The 22,098-nt window shown below is 43.7% G+C and overlaps 2 protein-coding genes across 2 annotated transcripts; both read left to right on the top strand.

Moving 5' to 3' along the window:
• Positions 1–9,722: 9,722 nt before the first annotated feature.
• si:ch73-6k14.2 (uncharacterized) lies at positions 9,723–10,951 on the top strand. The gene is made up of 2 exons (XM_052490259.1): positions 9,723–9,837; positions 10,174–10,951. Exons 1-2 carry the CDS (start codon positions 9,789–9,791, stop codon positions 10,548–10,550), a joined length of 426 nt encoding a protein of 141 aa, XP_052346219.1. The 5' UTR covers positions 9,723–9,788; the 3' UTR covers positions 10,551–10,951.
• A 2,917-nt stretch (positions 10,952–13,868) lies between these two features.
• On the top strand, positions 13,869–15,711 carry LOC118364697 (C-X-C motif chemokine 11-like). The gene is made up of 4 exons (XM_035746394.2): positions 13,869–14,119; positions 14,449–14,566; positions 14,732–14,815; positions 15,029–15,711. The coding sequence occupies exons 1-4, from the start codon at positions 14,047–14,049 to the stop codon at positions 15,081–15,083; spliced, it is 330 nt and encodes a 109-aa protein (XP_035602287.1). The 5' UTR covers positions 13,869–14,046; the 3' UTR covers positions 15,084–15,711.
• Positions 15,712–22,098: the final 6,387 nt, after the last annotated feature.

Raw genomic sequence — 22,098 nt, 5'->3', positions numbered from 1 at the left:
CCTCTGTCCTGAGCTGCCCCTCTGTCCTGAGATGCCCCTCTGTCCTGAGATGCCCCTCTGTCCTGAGATGCCCCTCTGTCCTGAGATGCCCCTCTGTCCCGAGCTGCCCCTCTGTCACGAGCTGCTCCTCAGTTATGTGGGGATCTGGGTGAGGACTATTAGGCCATGGTCAGCGGAGAAAGTGGATTATCCCAGGACGCGAAGGGGAGGAAATAGGACATTTATGGAGTGGGGTCCACGTCCCGAGCCAGAACCGCCACCATGGACAGACGCACACCCGGACCCTCTCTATGCTCCTGAGGTGCGTCCGGGAGTCCGCACCTTAGGGGGGGGGTTCTGTCACGCCTTGGTCATTGTATTTTGTGTTTTTGGTATATGTTTGGGTAGGCCAGGGTGTGACATGGGTTTATATGTTGGGTTTTGTATTTGGGGTTTGTATTAATTGGGATTGTGTATGATTAGGGGTGTGTCTAGTTAGGCTTGGCTGCCTGAAGCGATTCTCAATTGGAGTCAGGTGATTCTCGTTGTCTCGGATTGGGAACCGTATTTAGGTAGCCTGAGTTCGCGTTGTATTTTGTGGGTGTTTGTTCCTGTCTCTGTGTTGTAGTCACCAGATAGGCTGTAATTAGTTTCACGTTTCGTTGTTGTTTTCTTATATCAGTTATTTCATGTACCGCGATACTTTCATTAAAGTCATGAGTAACCTACACGCTGCATTTCGGTCTGACTCTCTTCTTACAACAGACGAACGTCGTTACAATATCAGGTACTTGATACGATTTTAGATATGTTTTGAGTTATTTGTGTTTTCAGGACATGTTCGATATTTGGACAAATAATAAATCCACATAATTGTTTCGGACACCAGCTAACTTTTTGTATGCAATCTGCATGGGCACTCGCAAACTGCAAGCTAAAAACCCTGTATCTGGTAGTCTATAGCACCAATAATCACTTATTTTCTGCTGAGTTCCAACTATCATTTTTTAATTTGGGCGCCACAAATGAGTTCATAAATGGTGTGCGGTCGACTTGCAAGCCCGCAGAAAACCATCCCAACAGTGAAGCACGGGGATGGCAGCCTCATCTTGTGGGGGTGCTTTGCTGCAGGAGGGACTGGTGCACGTCACAAAATAGATGGCATCATGAGGAAGGAAAATTATGTGGATATATTGAAGCAACATCTCAAGACATCAGTCAGGAAGTTAATGCTTGGTCGCAAATGGGTTTTCCAAATGGACAATGACCCCAAGCATACTTCAAAAGTTGTGGCAAAATGGCTTAAGGACAACAAAGTCAAGGTATTGGAGTGGCCATCACAAAGCCCTGACCTCAATCCTATAGAAAAATTATTGGCAGAACTGGAAAAACGTGTGCGAGCAATGAGGCCTACAAACCTGACTCAGTTACACCAGCTCTATCAGGAGAAATGGGCTAAAATTCACCCAACTTATTGTGGAAGGCTACCCGCAACTTTTGACCCAAGTTAAAGAATGGAAAAGCATTGCTACCAAATTCTAATTGAGTGTATGTAAACTTCTGACCCACTGGGAATGTAATGAAAAAATCTGAAATAAATCATTCTCTACTATTATTGTGAGATTTCACATTCTTAAAATAAAGTCCTACCTGACCTAAGACAGTGATTCTTTTCTAGGATTACATGTCAGGAATTGTGAAAAACTGAGTTTAAATGTATTTGGCTACGGTGTATGTAAACTTCAGACTTCCAACTGTACTCCCTGGACTCATATTGTCATGCCCTGATCTGTTTCACCTGTCCTTATGCTTGTCTCCACCCTCCTCCAGGTGTCGCCCATCTTCCCCGTTATCCCCTGAATGTTTGTCTGTTGTCAGTTCGTCTTGTTTGTTCAAGTCAACCAGCGTTTTGTCTCAGCTCCTGCTTTTCCCCAGTCTCTCTTTTTCTCGTCCTTCTGGTTTTGACCATTGCCTGTCCTGACTCTGAGCCCACCTGCTTGACCACTCTGCCTGCCCCTGACCCTGGGCCTGCCTGCCTGCCATCCTGTACCTTGGATTATCGACCCCTGCCTGCCTTGACCTGTCGTTTGCCTGCCCCTGTTGTTACAATAAACATTGTTACTTCAACACAGTCTGCACTTGGTTCTTGATAAATCTGGTAGCAGTGAGATTTCTGAGGTCCAGATTGGATGCATGTAGAAACTGTCCCATTACGGAGAATATCCTAGCTCCATATATGAAATTAAGGACACACGTGTCTGGAGAATGTCTACTCCTTATATTTAATAAAATGTAAGGTATCCGGATATATATAGATAAAGATATCCCCTGATATTGACCCTTCTTGCCCAGTGAGGGGGAGTTCGACTTTGGCGCAAATGAGTCCAAAACAGCAATCTTGCTTTAAATGACTCACCAGCAATGTTATTACAGTGTGTTATGTATTAAACCCCAACCTGTGCACTCCGTTCTGCCACATCTGGTCTTTTGGCCATTCCACCCCGTCATCTCTCACTCAGCCCAGTTAAATCCTTTCTCTGTCCTGGCATCTCAATTGTGGAACCAGCTTCCCCTTGTAGCTTGGACAGCAAAGTTCCTGCCTATCTCCCGAAAACGTCTGAAATCCTACCTCTTCAAAGAGTATCTTAAATTAATCCCGTACTTATTGAGGGAAAATGAACTTACTGCTATGGGATTGTCTGACCCAGCTATCTTAAGATGAATGCACTAATTGTAAGTCACTTTGGATAAGACCGTTTACTAAGTAACTAAAATGTACATGTTAGTAGAGTAATTACAGCGTTACTACACCGATTATAGCAAAATATTACTAAATTGTAAAGTGTTACCAAACAGCATATATTGCAGATAGGCTATTTTCACATGGGGACCTACAAGTTGTCTACTGCAGTATACTCAATAAAGCTGCACTTTGACCTTGAAGGCTATACATAGAGCACTATGAGATGGGCAAATACAATACATGCTGATCAGGCAGGATGAGCCTAGAGACAGAACCTTCACCTCTGCCTCTGTTTCTACTGTCTATTAACAAAATATAAGCCTGAAAAATTGAAAAAGTGATACATCGTCAAAACTCCATAGAATCGCACATGGGCTCCAATATCACAAAGTCACCTAAAATGGATAAACCTGCTGTTAAGTAACAGTGACCAACTCACCCGAGGAGGATTTGAGAAATATACAGTAAAACAACATTGAGATACTGTAAGTCCACACTGAAAGTATGCTATTCACCACCTTCTGAGACAGGTTTGTACAGTTAATACTGAAAGTGCTTCTGAAGGCAGACTGTTGCCTGAGTCAAGGCTTGTGGGAAGAGCAGTAGCAGCCTGGCCTTCCATTGCAGTGTGACCGCAGCACTCTGCATATTTCGGCTCACCCATCATCACCGGGTGTAATCAGCTCAATATGGGGCGAGTGGAGTAGTTCAACACGACTAAAGAAACAGAGAGCTCTGTGTGTGTGTGTGTGTGTGTGTGTGTGTGTGTGTGTGTGTGTGTGTGTGTGTGTGTGTGTGTGTGTGTGTGTGTGTGTGTGTGTGTGTGTGTGTGTGTGTGTGTGTGTGTGGCCTCTTTGGAGGTTAAAAGGAATGCAGTGAACCAATTAAACTCCATTTGCTTCAACATTAAAGGCAGAGACTGGTGTCAACGAGGATTTTAGCGAGGTTTCTTCTTTCATCTGGCCGCCGATTGACTTAGATATTGTGGCTGGACTCTATAGCAGCAAAGGAAGCTGAAATGACGAGAATAATTATTCACGATATGATGAGTGATGTCACCCTGACTCCATCTTAACATGGAACATGTCATGTTTTCATGCTTCTCTGGAGACACCATTCAAAGTGCGGTTTGGCAGACCCAAACATTTCCCCTAAAATGTTGCCCTAAAAGTATTTTATGCATACAGAATAAGCAGTAGTTTGCTGTTTTACGAGAAGTCACAAGGGAAGTTTTCCCTTCATATGTAATTTGTTTGTGACATGCATGCATGACCATGAGCTGTGAAATGACCCAATTCAGGTGTACAGTAACTTACATGTCACGAGTTATGAGTCACAGTTACAGGAAAGGCACATGGTCAGTCAATATTAGAGAAAAAGGGTACACATCCGGTGGATCGGGCCACAACGTTCTCTCTCTCTCTCTCTCTCTCTCTCTCTCTCTCTCTCTCTCTCTCTCTCTCTCTCTCTCTCTTTCTCAAACATATGTTGACATTGCCAAAGCAAGTGAAATAGATAATAGACAAATGAACAATCAGAAATAAACGCTAAACATTGCACTCACAAACGCTTCAACAGGTATAGAGACGATTAATATGTCACGTTATGGCTGTCTACAGTGTTGTAACGATGTGCAAATGGTTAAAGTACAAAAGGGAAAATAAACAAATATTTACAATACTGTTTGTTCTTCACTGGTTGCCCTTTTCTTGTGGCTACAGATCACACATCTTGTTGCTGTGATTGCACACTGGCATTTATTTATTTATCTTTTATTTCACCTTTAGGTAGTCTAGTTGAGAACAAGTTCTCATTTGCAACTGCGACCTGGCCAAATTAAAGCACAGCAGTTCGACACGTACAACGACACAGAGTTACACATGGAGTAAAACAAACACACAGTCAATAATACAGTAGAAGAATCTATAAACAACATGTGAAAATGAGGTAGGATAAGAGACGTAAGGCTATAAATAGGCAACGGTGGCAAAGTAATTACACACTGGATTGGTAGATGTGCAGAAGATGATTGTGCAAAGTAGAGATACTGGGGTGCAAAGGAGCAAGATAAATAAATACAGTATGGGGATGAGGAAGATTGGATGGGCTATTTACAGATGAGCTATGTACAGGTGCAGTGATCTGTGAGCTGCTCTGACAGCTGGTGCTTAAAGCTAGTGAGGGAGGTAAGAGTCTCCAGCATCAGCGATTTTTGCAGTTCGTTCCAGTCATTGGCAGCTGAGAACTGGAAGGAGAGGCTGCCAAAGGAAGAATTGGCTTTGGGGGTGACCAGTGAAATATACCTGCTGGAGGGCATGCTACTTGTGGGTGCTGCTATGATAACCCGTGAGCTGAGATAAGGCGGGGCTTTACCTAGCAGAGACTTTTAGATGACCTGGAACCAGTGGGTTTGGCGAAGAGTATGAAGCAAGGGCCAGCCAACGAGAGCGTACAGGTCGCAGTGGTGGGTAGTATATGGGGCTTTGGTGACAAAACGGATGGCACTGTGATAGACTGCATCCAATTTGTTGAAGAGTGTTGGAGGCTATTTTGTAAATGACATCACCAAAGTCGAGAATCGGTAGGATGGTCAGTTTTACGAGGGTATGTTTGGCAGCATGAGTGAAGGATGCTTTTGTAACAGCGTTCGTTTGTCGAAAGAGAGTCGGACCAAAATGCAGCGTAGTGGTTACTCATGTTCTTTAATGAATGATCGCGATACATGAAATAACTTATAAATACAAAACAACAAACGGAACGAGAAACCTATTACAGCCTATCTGGTGAATACTAACACAGAGACAGGAACAATCACCCACAAAATACACAGTGAAACCCCGGCTACCTAAATATGGTTCGCAATCAGAGACAACGAGAATCACCTGACTCTGATTGAGAACCGCCTCAGGCAGCCAAACCTATGCTACACCCCTACTCAGCCGCAATCCCAATGCCTACAAAACCCCAATACGAAACACAACATTAAACCCATGTCACACCCTGGCCTGACCAAATATATAACGAAAACACAAAATACTATGACCAAGGCGTGACAGCTTTGTTGCGAAACAGGTAGCCGATTCTAGATTTAATTTAGGATTGGAGATGTTTAATGTGAGTCTGGAAGGAGAGTTTACAGTCTAATCAGACACCTAGGTATTTGAAGTTGTCCACATATTCTAAGTCAGAACTGTCCAGAGTAGTGATGCTGGACGGGCGGGCAGGTGTGGGCAGCGAACGGTTGAAGAGCATGCATTTAGTTTTACTTGCATTTAAGAGCAGTTGGAGGCCACGGAAGGATAGTTGTATGGCATTGAAGCTCATCTGGAGGTTAGTTAACACAGTGTCCAAAGAAGGGCCAGAGGTATACAGAATGGTGTCGTCTGCATAGAGGTGGATCAGAGAATCACCAGCAGCGAGAGCGACATCATTGATGTATACAGAGAAGAGAGTCAGCCCGAGAATTGAACCCTGTGTCACCCCCATAGAGACTGCCAGAGGTCCGTACAATGGGCCCTCCGATTTGACATACTGAACTCTATCGGAGAAGTAGTTGGTGAACCAGGCGAGGCAATCATTTGAGAAACCAAGGCTGTTGAGTCTGCCAATAAGAATGTGGTGATTGACAGAGTCAAAAGCCTTGGCCAGGTGGATGAATACAGCTGCACAGTACTGTCTCTTATCGATGGCGGTTATGATATCGTTTAGGACCTTGAGCGTGGCTGACCAGATTGCATAGCGGAGAAGATATGGTGAGATTCGAAATGGTCGGTAATCTGTTAACTTGGCTTTCAAAGACCTTAGAAAGGCAGGGTAGAATTGTAACGGTTTTCCTCCTCTTCTGACGAGGAGTAGGAAGGATCGGACCAATGCGCAGCGTGGTAAGTGTTCATGTTATTTTTATTTAAACTGAACACAAAACATAATTACGAGAGAATGAACGAAAACGAAACAGTCCTGTCAGGTGCAAAAACACAAAACAGAAAACAACTACCTACAAACCCAAGTGGGCAAGAGCTACCTAAGTATGGTTCTCAATCAGAGACACCGAAAGACAGCTGTCCCTGATTGAGAACCATACCCGGCCAAAAACAAAGAAATACAACAACATAGGAAAAAGAACATAGAACGCCCACCCTAGTCACACCCTGGCCTAACCAAAATAGAGAATCGAAAGCCTCTCTATGGCCAGGGCGTGACAAGAATAGATAGTCGTCTGTAGCAGTTTGGGTCTATAGTGTCTCCCCCTTTGAGGAGGGGGATGACCGCGCTAGCTTTCCAATCTATGGGAATCTCAGACAATACGAAAGAGAGGTTGAACAGCCTCCTTGCGACAATTTCGGCAGATAATTTTAGAAAGAGAGGGTCCAGATTGTCTAGCCCGGATGATTTGTAGGGGTCTGATTTGTTGGAGGTTTGGGTGAGTTGCTGTGGAGAGAGCAGGGCTGTTGACCGGGGGTAGGGGTAGCCAGGTGGAAAGCATGGCCAGCTGTAGAAAAATGTTTATTGAAATTTCATCTAATAGATACAAACACAGGTATAAATACCCAGGGGATAAGTGGGGAAGATGGGCAACACCTGGAGGGGGTGGAGACAAGCACAAGGACAGGTGAAAACAGATCAGGGCGAGACAGGAACAGAATAGTATGTGTGTCCCATATCTACTCCTTGTTCCTCTGATTATTTTACTGTAACCCCGATATGACAAAGAAATAATTTTCATGGCCCAGCAATATGTTCTAAATCAGGGGTGTCAATCTTATTTCCTGGAGGGCCGAGTTTCTGCAGGCTTTCCTTTCAATTAACACCTAGTCAACCAGGTGTGGGGAGGTCCTAACTAATCAATGACTTTAATTGATCAATCAAGTACAAGGTAGGAGAGAACCCACCGACGCCCCTGTTCTAAACGCACATGCCCTTTGAGTTCTCACCCTCACATATCAACATAACACCGAGCCAAAACCCCACCTTACACTCATTCTTTACACACACACAGACACACTTTGAGCCAAGTTACAGTAAACAACATCACTTCTGTTCCCAGTGCTGTACTTAGCATGAGCTCTGAAATAACCCAATTCCGATGTACAGTAACGTACACGTCATGAGTTACCATTCACAGTTCAAATATGGTCAGTCAATACGAGAGAAAATTATACATTAGGGCTGCGACGTGTGGTTAGTCTCTCTTTCTCTCTCTCTCTCTCTCTCTCTCTCTCTCTCTCTCTCTCTCTCTCTCTCTCTCTCTCTCTCTCTCTCTCTCTCACACACACACACAGCTCACATCAACACCATCATCCCGGAAACCCTGGACCCACTCCAATTCGCATACCGCCCCAACAGAGTCACAGATGAAGCAATCTCAATGGCACTCCATACTTCCCTTTTCCACCTAGACAAAAGGAACACCTATGTGAGAATGCTGTTCATTGACTACAGCTCAGCGTTCAACACCATAGTGCCCTCAAAGCTCATCACTAAGCTAAGGACCCTGGGACTAAACACCTCCCCCTGCACCTGGATCCTGGACTTCCTGACGGGCCGCCTCCAGGTGGTGAGGGTAGACACTACATCTGCCACGCTGATCCTCAACACCGGTTCCCCTCAGGGGTGCGTTCTTAGTCCCGTCCTGTTAGTGTGGTGCCATGACAACAACCTCTCCCTCAATGTGAGCAAGACAAAGGATATGATGGTGGACTACAGGAAAAGGAGGGCCGAACAGGCCCCCCATTAACATCGATGGGGCTGTGGAGCGGGTCGAGAGTTTCCTTGGTGTCCACATCACCAACAAATGATCATGGTCCAAACATACCAAGACAGTTGTGAAGAGGTCACGGCAACACCTTTTCCCCCTCAGGAGACTTAAACGACTTTGCATGGGTCCGCAGATCCTCAAAAACTTCTACAGCTGCACCATCGAGGGCATCCTGACTGGTTGCATCACCGCCTGGTATGGTATCTGAGCGTAAGTCTCTACAGAGACGGCCCAGTTCATCACTGAGGCCAAGCTTCCTGCCATCCAGGACCTATATACCAGGCGGTGTCAGAGGAAGGCCCAAAAAATTGTTAAAGAATCCAGTCACCCAAGTCGTAGACTGTTATCTCTGCTACCACACGGCAATTGGTAACGAAGCGCCAAATCTAGGTCCAAAAGGCTCCCCCAAGCCATAAGACGGCTGAACAATTAATTAAATGGCTACCCAGACTTTGTTTTTACACTGCTACTACTCGCTGTTTATCATCTATGCATAGTCACTTTACCAGTACCTACATGTACAAATGACCTCTACTTAACCTGTACCCCTCAACATTTACTCGATACCAGTGCCCCATGTAAATAGCCTCCTTGGTGTTATGTAATTCTACTGTGTTAGTAAATCTTTTCTTAACTCTATTGCTTGAACTGCACTGTTGGTTAAGGGCTTGTAAGTAAGCATATCACGATAATGTCTACTACACCTGTTGTATTCGGCGCAGTTGACAAATCAAATTTTATTTTATTTGATTTGACACACACACACACACACACACACACACACACACACACACACACACACACACACACACACACACACACACACACACACACACACACACACACACACACACACACACACACACACACACACACACACACACACAGGAGCACCACAATAATAATCCAGACAGTTAATCCTCGACTGTATAGCCGTTTCATCTATACTTCCTGTTCCTCTGATTACTATACTGTAGCCCCGATATGACAGAGAAAACAAGTTGATGTCATAGATATAACACCTAGCTGAAGACCCACCTGTCATTCACCTCTTTACACACACAGACACACTCTGAGCCGAGTTAAGAGTAAACGACAGCACTTCCATGCCCCGTGCTATAATTAGCCCCATTGGTCTAGTCTGGGATAATGAGATATAAAAGCCTCACCTGATTCACTGATCCCGGTATAGTACTACAGACCTCAGACCTGTCAGTTACCTCTCTGTTAGCCATTGAGACAGTGGTTAGTGGCATACAGGACACACAGAGAGAGAGAGAGAGAGAGAGAGAGAGAGAGAGAGAGTTTGCGATGCACAGAGGAATACCAACAAGAGAGGGATATAGTCTAGACAATAGAGGTAAGACAACGTTAGTATTGTTTGAGAGTGGTGATGGTGGTGGCGGGGCCGTGGGGCTTAAACTCGGTGTAAGGATCCAGTATCTTTCAATCTTTAGATTCTCTTTAAACCCTGTAGGATTGTTATTTTCTGACGTAATGCTAGTCTGAAGGATAAGGTATTTTCTACGTGATCCATAAGATGATGAGCAGTATTCTTTCAGTTAGTGGATATGTACTGTACAGTGTGTGTTCCAATAGAGCATAGCAATCAAATGGTAGCTAATCTATCAACAGGAACACATCTCCTTAGTTTGTGTATCAAAAATATTTTTTTTAAATGTCAATGTTTTTCCAGGCTGTTTTTCCAGGATGAAGCCCAGACGCCTGCTTTCCTCCATGGAGCTGTTGCCTACCATCAGTGAGCTGCAGGAAGGAGTTCTGGAGGATGGGGAAGACGAGTACCCCACTATGGAGGAGTATGTGGACTCCATCAAGAAACTCTCCCAGACCGCCATAACCCACTCGGCCACCCATCCCGCCGGAAGATGCCCCACTGTAGCCCCATTGGCGCCCTATAACAAAGCCATGGCATATGCTCCTCGGATCCCCAGTGGTCTATCGGATGTGTCACTCATGGTCGCCCATCCTTTGGACCGTGTAACCCGGGTATGTTCCGGCCGAGACCCCCTGAATTGGTTGTTTGCGCAGGCCCAGTTTTCCGGGTTGACGTGACTAAGAAAGTCCCAGGCTTCTGTTTTTGACGGTGCCGTGGAGAAGGCCTCGGAGCTTTGCTGAACTCTTTGGTGAACAGGAAGCATAGTCTGGATTACATTACTGGATTAACCCAGCGTGGGATTGGAGGTTGAGGTAGTCAGGGATGATTTGTGAACGTTGTCTTAACTCTCCCATGTATTCTACTGTATGAACTGAGTCCCTCCAGGTATGACCAGAGTTGAAGGGTGTCCTAATGTGGACACCGTAGAAGACACCTTACAAAGTGAGGGTTGAACAAGGAGGGGGCAGAGGGATTCAGCCCAATGAATTTACACCGTAGCTGCTTCTACACCTGCATTGCCTGCTGTTTGGGGTTATAGGCTGGGTTTCTGTACAGCACTTTGAGATATCAGCTGATGTAGGAAGGGCTATATAAATACATTTGATTTGATGTATCTCTCTGGATATCCTCGTAATGATAGTATTTTGTAAGGAACTATTTTGTAAATAGAAGCTGTAAATACTGCACATGATTGTCTGTAAATCTCTTTGTGTGACCAACACAATTAAAACAACAATGGTATTCAAAAACATTGTTATCACAGTCATTGACTCTGTCACTCACAATCAAGGCAATTATTTTCTCTTTGTCTTCAAGAACAGACTTTTTTTATTTTCTTCTTGATGTGACAGCAAATGTTATCGATCGTCCTTCTTAAGCACTGCTCTGTGCTCTGGTTCTGGTCTGTTAGGCTCCTTAAGTTTCTGTTTCTTCTAAATGTTGCACGCGTGTGGTGAGCAAAGACAGTTGGCGCTTACAGCGCATTAGCAATAACGCTACCTTGGCCTAGGTTCATCCCCCTTTCATATCAAGACAAAGGGAGGAGACAGGGAGTTAAAGTTTACAACACCCAGAATATAGATGACTTGCACTGTACATATTCTACTGAAGTGTCATTAGGTCCTGCTCCAAAGAAACACCACTCATTTTAAGATGTTGAGTAACAATGTTTTTCAGTGGACAGTACCTTGAAATGACACTTTATGAGAAAGAGCAACAGTGTTTGCGATAACCCACAACTTGTGAACTATTGCCTAATTTGTGTCAGTCATGATCTTGGACTTGACTCATTAGCAGTGGCTCACATACTTGGAGGTGGTAGTCAGAGTACAGTATTGGTCATATAATGAATGATAAATAAAACAAAATGTCAAATCAGGTCTTTACCACTCAGCTTGCTGAGCATGGTCCCACATTGTAAATTAATTTGAGCAGAATTGGTTGAATATCATACAAGCACAGGAGGTTGGTGGCACCTTAATTGGGGAGGACGGGCTCTTGGTAATGGCTGGAGCGGAATAAGTAGGAGGGTATCAAATACATCAAATACATGGTTTCCAGCCATTATTATGAGCCGTCCTCCCCTCAGCAGCCTCCACTGCATAATACATGAACCAGATTTTTTTACATTTTCAGATGTAATCATTATGTAGTGTAATTACATTTAATTTTCCTTCCTCATGAAGCCATCTATTTAGTGTTATTACATTTAAAAACACAGCTGTTTTTTGTTATTTATCATGAAAAAACATGTTTCAGCATCAATTAAAACCGGACATATCACATCACAGAATAGGAGACATTTAGTATCTCAACCGGCTTCCATATTTTCTTCAAGAAAATGACTGACAGTTGTGGCTGATTTGCGTGATGTATTGGTGTCTCTACCTTCTTTCCCTTTGTGCTGTTGTGTTGTGCCCAATAATGTTTGTACCATGTTTTGTTTTTTTACCCCCTTTTTCTCCCCAATTTCGTGGTATCCAATTGTTAGTAGTTACTGTCTTGTCTCATCGCAACAACTCCCGTACGGGCTCGGGAGAGACGAAGGTCGAGAGTCATGCGTCCTCCGATACACAACCCAACCAAGCCGCACTGCTTCCTAACACAGCGCGCACCAATGTGTCAGAGGAAACACCGTGCACCTAGTGACCTGGTCAGCGTGCACTGCACCCAGACCACCACAGGAGTCACTAGTACATGATGAGACAAGGATATCCCTCCCTAACCCGGACGACACGAGGCCAATTGTGCATCACCCCATGGACTTCCTGGTCACGGCTGACTTTCGACAGAGCCTGGGCTCAAACCGAGAGTCTCTGGTGGCACAGCAAGCACTGCGATGCATTGCCTTAGACCACTGCGCCACCCGAGAGGCTTTTTGTACCATGTTTTGTGCTGCTACCATGTTGTGTTGCTACCATGTTGTGTTGCTACCATGCTATGTTGTCATGTGTTGCTGCCTTGCTATGTTGTTGTCTTAGGTCTCTCTTTATGTAGTGTTGTGTTGTCTCTCTTGTCGTGATGAGAGGCAACACAACACTACATAAAGAGAGACCTAAGACAACAACATATATATTTTTTTTATTATCCCAGCCCCCGTCCCCGCAGGAGGCCTTTTGCCTTATGGTAGGCCGTCATTGTAAATAAGAATGTGTTCTTAACTGACTTGCCTAAGTTAAATAAAGGTTAAATGAAAAAAAAACACAAAATAAAAGAACGACATGGGGACAGAAGCCCGAAAACTAATCTCTGACAAGACACCACACCACAAATGACTGAAAACTCCAGGAACATCCTGGGTTTAATCATTCACTTCTGGTAAAACACATGTCGGTCTACATGTTCTAGTGTTGACGAGCATGATTCATATGACATGGTAGATTTAGGTTTGTGGGTTCACAGAATAGAGATGACTGGTCATCGTGTCACCATGACGTTGCTGTTACTACTTGCCCCAGACAGCATTTCTGACCTGGGCATGCTGGTGGAGAAGAAGAAGGAGAAGAACCATCAACACTCTACGCAGTTCATACACTTTTTCTTTCACTTTTCCCTTTTTCTTTCACTTTTCCCTTTTTTGGTTATTTCTATTCAAGAAAGTTTGGGGTGAGGTTTGTCTTCCGAAGTACCACCTCTTGTTTGACCCCCAGATCTGTGATGTCATTAAAGAGCAGTTTTCAGAAGGAGGAAGTCATTGGAAGGAGACCTCAGATCTGTCCGACTAATGAATCTGAGACAGCCTAATTTACATGATTGAAAAGAACAGGTTTGCAGACAGCTCTGCCTGTAAAGAGGCCACTTCGACATGAATCACAGTGACTTGCAACACAGACTCACCCTGGCCTCCACTTTCCCCCAGCCACAGTTAGGAAGTTAGGAGTGAAGGCTCTCGTGACCGCATATTTATCTGCAGACTCCCATCTTCCCTCCGCCCCTTCCACCCTCCGCTCTGTAGTCCAACATTCCTTCATTTCTACCCTAGTGAGCTGGGAAATTCCAGGGGGAGGTCTGCTGTTTCTTGGACGTTTTCTGGGAAAGAACATGGGATTTGGGAAAACCCTCTGCACTTTATAAAAAGGACAATGGATCCCACTAGTTCTTCACTTTTCACTTTCACTTCACGGCCTCTTGACTCCTCACCTCCACATCTTCTCACCTCTCGCTAATTACACCATGGCCTTCGCACCAAAAGCCTGCAGTCTTTTCCTGGTGGTTTTGCTGGGAGTTTGTATACAGCTCAACGGAGGTAAGATTTCAAAGTGATTTCAACAATGTCAGCTACGATATATGGAATGTAAGGTGCAGTGTGCATGCTGTGCCAGTTACCTGACTGACTAGGGATTTTGCAGTTACTAGGCTACGGTGCATATAGTGGCTGTCATATAGCATAACATTAGTGTAGAATACTATAGAAATTGCAGTTATGTACAGTTTCTTCTTAGAACAAGCAATGTGCAAATATGCGTTCATGTGAATTTTTATCCAAAATCCAATTTGAAAACGTATTTTTCATAAAACGACTTTTCCATTCAAATGTTTGACCATGTTAATTGATGTTCATAACTCTCATTACAGCTCAACACGTCCCAGGTGCCAGATGCAAATGCCCAGGAACCATTATGCACACTCAGGAAATCATTGGTGACTTTGAAATCATCGAAAAGACCCACTACTGTGACACTACTGAAATCATGTAAGTAACTGCATTCATTTAAGCAGAAAGTGGTTTCTCTCTCTTTGTTTTGTTTGTTTGTCAGTTTCCGACATTAACTTATGATATGACATCACCTCTATCAGCCTTATACCAGTTGTGTGACACAAGCATTAATTGTGTGTATGTGTGGTTTGTTATTTTCAGTATTACACTGGCAGAAGATGGAGCCAGAAGGTGCCTGAACCCTGTTGGAAGAAAGGCCATGTTTTTCGTCAACTGCTGGAACAGGTAAGATAGATCAAATCAAAGTTATTGTAATTATAAAAGTTACTGTAATTATAGTTTAATCACACCATTAAGTAGCAGACATGAGGCTAAAGCATGCAAAAGCAAAAGACCTTAGCACATACTTTAGAAACATCCTACACCATTTGACTTAATATAATCCATGTAACATTAGTCCTTTCTGAGAATAACACTCTTCTCCCTCCTTCCAAATAGAATAAACAAGGACAACACGCAAAAGAAGAGGTGTCTTAAGAGAAAAGCAGAGTGAACGTAACGGAGGAGGGGAGAAGGGGCATGGAAAACCCAACCGGCTGGATTTTCCCTGAAGTCATGTGACCAATCACACACAAGAAGAATGTTGGGGGCTGACACTGCACTTTAGAGAGAGAAAGAGAGAGAGAAAGAGAGAAAGAAAGAAAGAATGAGAGAGAGAGAGAGAGAGAGAGAGAGAGAGAGAGAGAGAGAGAGAGAGAGAGAGAAAGAAAGAGAGAAAGAAAGGAAGAATGAGAGAGAGAGAGAGAGAGAAAGAAAGAAAGAAAGAAAGAAAGAAAGAAAGAAAGAAAGAAAGGAAGGAAGGAAGGAAGGAAGGAAGGAAGGAAGGAAGGAAGGAAGGAAGGAAGGAAGGAAGGAAGGAAGGAAGGAAGGAAGGAAGGAAGGAAGGAAGAATGAGAGAGAGAGAGAAGAGGAACTTTCTATTTCATCAGTTTCCTTTGTGATTATGGGTTACAGCACTGTATACAACTACAAGTATACAGGACTAATTGTGAGACATTTAAAGATATATGTAAAACTCTTTATTTATTTTTCTATTTGATATTTAAATAAGTGTATATTAATGAACAGATACATATGATTTTGATACAACTGAAATAAAAAGATTTTTGACACAACTTAAAGATTCAACGTTCTCTTAAATCATAACACTCCATTTGTTATGAATGCTTATACCAAGTCTTATGACGCAATATGGGGTGACACAAGCATTATTACTGTCACAATGAATGATTAGGGCCTTATACACATAGTCTATAGAAAGTGCTATGGGAACCGTTCCTTTAACATTTAACAAGAGTGTGACACACTCTGGAGAGAGAGGGGGTCCCATGTATGGCAACACTGCAATAAGACCCGTGAACATGACTTAAACACAGCTGGTCTCAACAGCTGCAGGGGGGTTGGCTGAGAAACGAAGGCTGGACTTCCAGGTCAGGAGGAAAATGTACTGATGCCATAGCGACCTGGGGTGAACCTCGACACACGTGACGTTTCTAAACTACTGGAATACATGAACTGTGTCAGACATATTAGAGTCACGTGAAATAATCCTACATATATCGGATTTATTGGCGCAAAAGAAATGTGAAATAAATGTTCATGATCATATAATGTTGATTTCCAGCCATTACAATACTGTCAATGTGCACCATCTACTGGAGAACCTTAGTACCTAAACTCAGATAATCATTGACTTGTGTAATTATAGTGTTACTACACAAACATAAAGAAACTTAATATAAAGGTATAACATCAGCTGAATGTAAAGGTATAAGATCAACTTAATATAAACATATAAGATCAGCTGAATGTAAAGTTATAAAATCAACTTAATGTAAAGTTATAAGCTTAACTTTCTGAACATTCGAGACGTGTAGTCCGCTTGTCATTCCAATTTCCTTGCATTAGCGTAGCCTTTTCTGTAGCCTGTCAACTATGTGTCTGTCTATCCCTGTTCTCTCCTCTCTGCACAGACCATACAAACGCTCCACACCGCGTGGCCGCGACCACCCTAACCTGGTGGTCCCAGCGCGTACGACCCACGTGGAGTTCCAGGTCTCTGGTAGCCTCTGGAACTGCCAATCTGTGGCCAACAAGGCAGAGTTCATCTCAGCCTATGCCTCCCTCCAGTCCCTTGACTTCTTGGCACTGACGGAAACATGGATCACCACAGATAACACTGCTACTCCTACTGCTCTCTCCTCGTCCGCCCACGTGTTCTCGCACACCCCGAGAGCTTCTGGTCAGCGGGGTGGTGGCACCGGGATCCTCATCTCTCCCAAGTGGTCTTTCTCTCTTTCTCCCCTTACCCATCTGTCTATTGCCTCCTTTGAATTCCATGCTGTCACAGTTACCAGCCCTTTCAAGCTTAACATCCTTATCATTTATCGCCCTCCAGGTTCCTCGGAGAGTTCATCAATGAGCTTGATGCCTTGATAAGCTCCTTTCCTGAGGACGGCTCACCTCTCACAGTTCTGGGCGACTTTAACCTCCCCACGTCTACCTTTGACTCATTCCTCTCTGCCTCCTTCTTTCCACTCCTCTCCTCTTTTGACCTCACCCTCTCACCCTCCCCCTACTCACAAGGCAGGCAATACGCTTGACCTCATCTTTACTAGATGCTGTTCTTCCACTAACCTCATTGCAACTCCCCTCCAAGTCTCCGACCACTACCTTGTATCCTTTTCCCTCTCGCTCTCATCCAACACTTCCCACACTGCCCCTACTCGGATGGTATCGCGCCGTCCCAATCTTCGCTCTCTCTCCCCCGCTACTCTCTCCTCTTCCATCCTATCTTCTCTTCCCTCTGCTCAAACTTTCTCCAACCTATCTCCTGATTCTGCCTCCTCAACCCTCCTCTCCTCCCTTACTGCATCCTTTGACTCCCTATGTCCCCTATCCTCCAGGCCGGCTCGGTCCTCCCCTCCCGCTCCGTGGCTCGACGACTCATTGCGAGCTCACAGAACAGGGCTCCGGGCAGCCGAGCGGAAATGGAGGAAAACTCGCCTCCCTGCGGACCTGGCATCCTTTCACTCCCTCCTCTCTACATTTTCCTCCTCTGTCTCTGCTGCTAAAGCCACTTTCTACCATTCTAAATTCCAAGCATCTGCCTCTAACCCTAGGAAGCTCTTTGCCACCTTCTCCTCCCTCCTGAATCCCCCCTCCCTCCTCCCTCTCTGCAGATGACTTCGTCAACCATTTTGAAAAGAAGGTCGATGACATCCGATCCTCGTTTGCTAAGTCAAACGACACCGCTGGTTCTGCTCACACTGCCCTACCCTATGCTCTGACCTCTTTCTCCCCTCTCTCTCCAGATGAAATCTCGCGTCTTGTGACGGCCGGCCGCCCAACAACCTGCCCGCTTGACCCTATCCCCTCCTCTCTTCTCCAGACCATTTCCGGAGACCTTCTCCCTTACCTCACCTCGCTCATCAACTCATCCCTGACCGCTGGCTACGTCCCTCCCGTCTTCAAGAGAGCGAGAGTTGCACCCCTTCTGAAAAAACCTACACTCGATCCCTCCGATGTCAACAACTACAGACCAGTATCCCTTCTCTCTTTTCTCTCCAAAACTCTTGAGCGTGCCGTCCTTGGCCAGCTCTACCGCTATCTCTCTCAGAATGACCTTCTTGATCCAAATCAGTCAGGTTTCAAGACTAGTCATTCAACTGAGACTGCTCTTCTCTGTATCACGGAGGCGCTCCGCACTGCTAAAGCTAACTCTCTCTCCTCTGCTCTCATCCTTCTAGACCTATCGGCTGCCTTCGATACTGTGAACCATCAGATCCTCCTCTCCACCCTCTCCGAGTTGGGCATCTCCGGCGCGGCCCACGCTTGGATTGCGTCCTACCTGACAGGTCGCTCCTACCAGGTGGCGTGGCGAGAATCTGTCTCCTCACCACGCGCTCTCACCACTGGTGTCCCCCAGGGCTCTGTTCTAGGCCCTCTCTTATTCTCGCTATACACCAAGTCACTTGGCTCTGTCATAACCTCACATGGTCTCTCCTATCATTGCTATGCAGACGACACACAATTAATCTTCTCCTTTCCCCCTTCTGATGACCAGGTGGCGAATCGCATCTCTGCATGTCTGGCAGACATATCAGTGTGGATGACGGATCACCACCTCAAGCTGAACCTCAGCAAGACGGAGCTCCTCTTCCTCCCGGGGAAGGACTGCCCGTTCCATGATCTCGCCATCACGGTTGACAACTCCATTGTGTCCTCCTCCCAGAGCGCTAAGAACCTTGGCGTGATCCTGGACAACACCCTGACGTTCTCAACTAACATCAAGGCGGTGTCCCGTTCCTGTAGGTTCATGCTCTACAACATCCGCAGAGTACGACCCTGCCTCACACAGGAAGCGGCGCAGGTCCTAATCCAGGCACTTGTCATCTCCCGTCTTGATTACTGCAACTCGCTGTTGGCTGGGCTCCCTGCCTGTGCCATTAAACCCCTACAACTCATCCAGAACGCCGCAGCCCGTCTGGTGTTCAACCTTCCCAAGTTCTCTCACGTCACCCCGCTCCTCCGCTCTCTCCACTGGCTTCCAGTTGAAGCTCGCATCCGCTACAAGACCATGGTGCTCGCCTACGGAGCTGTGAGGGGAACGGCACCTCAGTACCTCCAGGCTCTGATCAGGCCCTACACCCAAACAAGGGCACTGCGTTCATCCACCTCTGGCCTGCTCGCCTCCCTACCACTGAGGAAGTACAGTTCCCGCTCAGCCCAGTCAAAACTGTTCGCTGCTCTGGCCCCCAATGGTGGAACAAACTCCCTCACGACGCCAGGACAGCGGAGTCAATCACCACCTTCCGGAGACACCTGAAACCCCACCTCTTCAAGGAATACCTAGGATAGGGTAAGTAAGGGTAAGTAATCCTTCTCACCCCCCTTCTCCCCCAACAAGATTTAGATGCAAGTGGCTGTTCCACTGGTTGTCATAAGGTGTATGCACCAATTTGTAAGTCGCTCTGGATAAGAGCGTCTGCTAAATGACTTAAATGTAATGTAAATGTTATAAAATCAACTTAATGTAAAGGTATAAGATCAACTTAATGTAAAGTTATAAAATCAACTTAATGTAAAGTTATAAAATCAACTTAATGTAAAGGTATAAGATCAACTTAATATAAACATATAAAATCAACTTAATGTAAAGGTATAAGATCAACTTAATGTAAAGTTATAAAATCAACTTAAAGGTATAAGATCAACTTAATATAAAGGTATAAGATCAACTTAATGTAAAGTTATAAAATCAACTTAATGTAAAGTTATAAAATCAACTTAATGTAAAGGTATAAGATCAACTTAATGTAAAGTTATAAAATCAACTTAATGTAAAGGTATAAGATCAACTTAATGTAAAGGTATAAGATCAACTTAATATAAAGGTATAAGATCAACTTAAAGGTATAAAATCAACTTAATGTAAAGGTATAAGATCAACTTAATGTAAAGGTATAAGATCAACTTAATATAAAGGTATAAGATCAACTGAATGTAAAGTTATAAAATCAACTTAATGTAAAGGTATAAGATCAACTTAATGTAAAGTTATAAAATCAACTTAAAGGTATAAAATCAACTTAATGTAAAGGTATAAGATCAACTTAATGTAAAGGTATAAGATCAACTTAATATAAAGGTATAAGATCAACTGAATGTAAAGTTATAAAATCAACTTAATGTAAAGTTATAAAATCAACTTAAAGGTATAAAATCAACTTAATGTAAAGGTATAAGATCAACTTAATGTAAAGTTATAAAATCAACTTAAAGGTATAAAATCAACTTAATGTAAAGGTATAAGATCAACTTAATGTAAAGTTATAAAATCAACTTAAAGGTATAAAATCAACTTAATGTAAAGGTATAAGATCAACTTAATGTAAAGGTATAAGATCAACTTAATATAAAGGTATAAGATCAACTTAAAGGTATAAAATCAACTTAATGTAAAGGTATAAGATCAACTTAATGTAAAGGTATAAGATCAACTTAATATAAAGGTATAAGATCAACGGAATGTAAAGTTATAAAATCAACTTAATGTAAAGGTATAAGATCAACTTAATGTAAAGTTATAAAATCAACTTAAAGGTATAAAATCAACTTAATGTAAAGGTATAAGATCAACTTAATGTAAAGGTATAAGATCAACTTAATATAAAGGTATAAGATCAACTGAATGTAAAGTTATAAAATCAACTTAATGTAAAGTTATAAAATCAACTTAATGTAAAGTTATAAAATCAACTTAATGTAAAGGTATAAGATCAACTTAATGTAAAGGTATAAGATCAACTTAATATAAAGGTATAAGATCAACTTAATGTAAAGTTATAAAATCAACTTAATGTAAAGGTATAAGATCAGCTGAATGTAAAGGTATAACATCAGCTGAATGTAAAGGTATAAGATCAACTGATTTCTTTTGATTTTCCCAAGCTTCAATGCCATACAACTCTCCTCCCGTTGTCACGCCTTGGTCATTGTATTTTGTGTTTTCGTTATATTATTTGGTCAGGCCAGGGTGTGACATGGGTTTATGTTATATTGTATTTTCGTATTGGGGTTTGTAGTATTTGGGATCGCGGCTGATTCGGGGTGTTGTATAGGCTTGGCTGCCTGAGGCGGTTCTCAATCAGAGTCAGGTGATTCTCGTTGTCTCTGATTGGGAACCGTATTTAGGTAGCCTGGTTTCGCTTTGTATTTCGTGGGTGATTGTTCCTGTCTCTGTGTAGTTTCACCAGATAGGCTGTAATTAGGTTTCACGTTCCGTTTGTTGTTTTGTATTTTTGTATAGTTATTTAATGTGTCACTTTTCCCATTAAAGTCATGAGTAACCACTACGCTGCATTTCGGTACGACTCTCTTTCTACAAACGAAGAACGACGTTACACCCGTGGCCTCCAATTGCTCTTAAATACTAAAACTACTAATACTTAAATAGTAAAACTAAATGCATGCTCTTCAACCGATCGCTACCTGCACCTACCCGCCTGTCCAACATCACTACTCTGGACAGAGACACTACTCTGACTTAGAATATGTGGACAACTACAAATACCTAGGTGTCTGATTAGACTGTAAACTCTCCTTCCAGACCCATATCAAACATCTCCAATCCAAAGTTAAATCTAGAATTGGCTTCCTATTTCACAACAAAGCATCCTTCACTCATGCTGCCAAACATACCCTTGTAAAACTGACCATCCTACCAATCCTCGACTTTGGCGATGTCATTTACAAAATAGCCTCCAATACCCTACTCAACAAATTGGATGCAGTCTATCACAGTGCAATCCGTTTAGTCACCAAAGCCCCATATACTACCCACCATTGCGACCTGTACGCTCTTGTTGGCTGGCCCTCGCTTCATACTTGTCGCCAAACCCACTGGCTCCATGTCATCTACAAGACCCTGCGAGGTAAAGTCCCCCCTTATCTCAGCTCACTGGTCACCATAGCATTTCCCACCTGTAGCACATGCTCCAGCAGGT

Source organism: Oncorhynchus keta, chromosome 32, assembly GCF_023373465.1.
Source record: "Oncorhynchus keta strain PuntledgeMale-10-30-2019 chromosome 32, Oket_V2, whole genome shotgun sequence".
Lineage (NCBI taxonomy): Eukaryota > Metazoa > Chordata > Actinopteri > Salmoniformes > Salmonidae > Oncorhynchus > Oncorhynchus keta.
The sequence above is the reverse complement of the archived record's forward strand: the minus strand, read 5'-3'. Positions and strand labels throughout refer to the sequence as shown.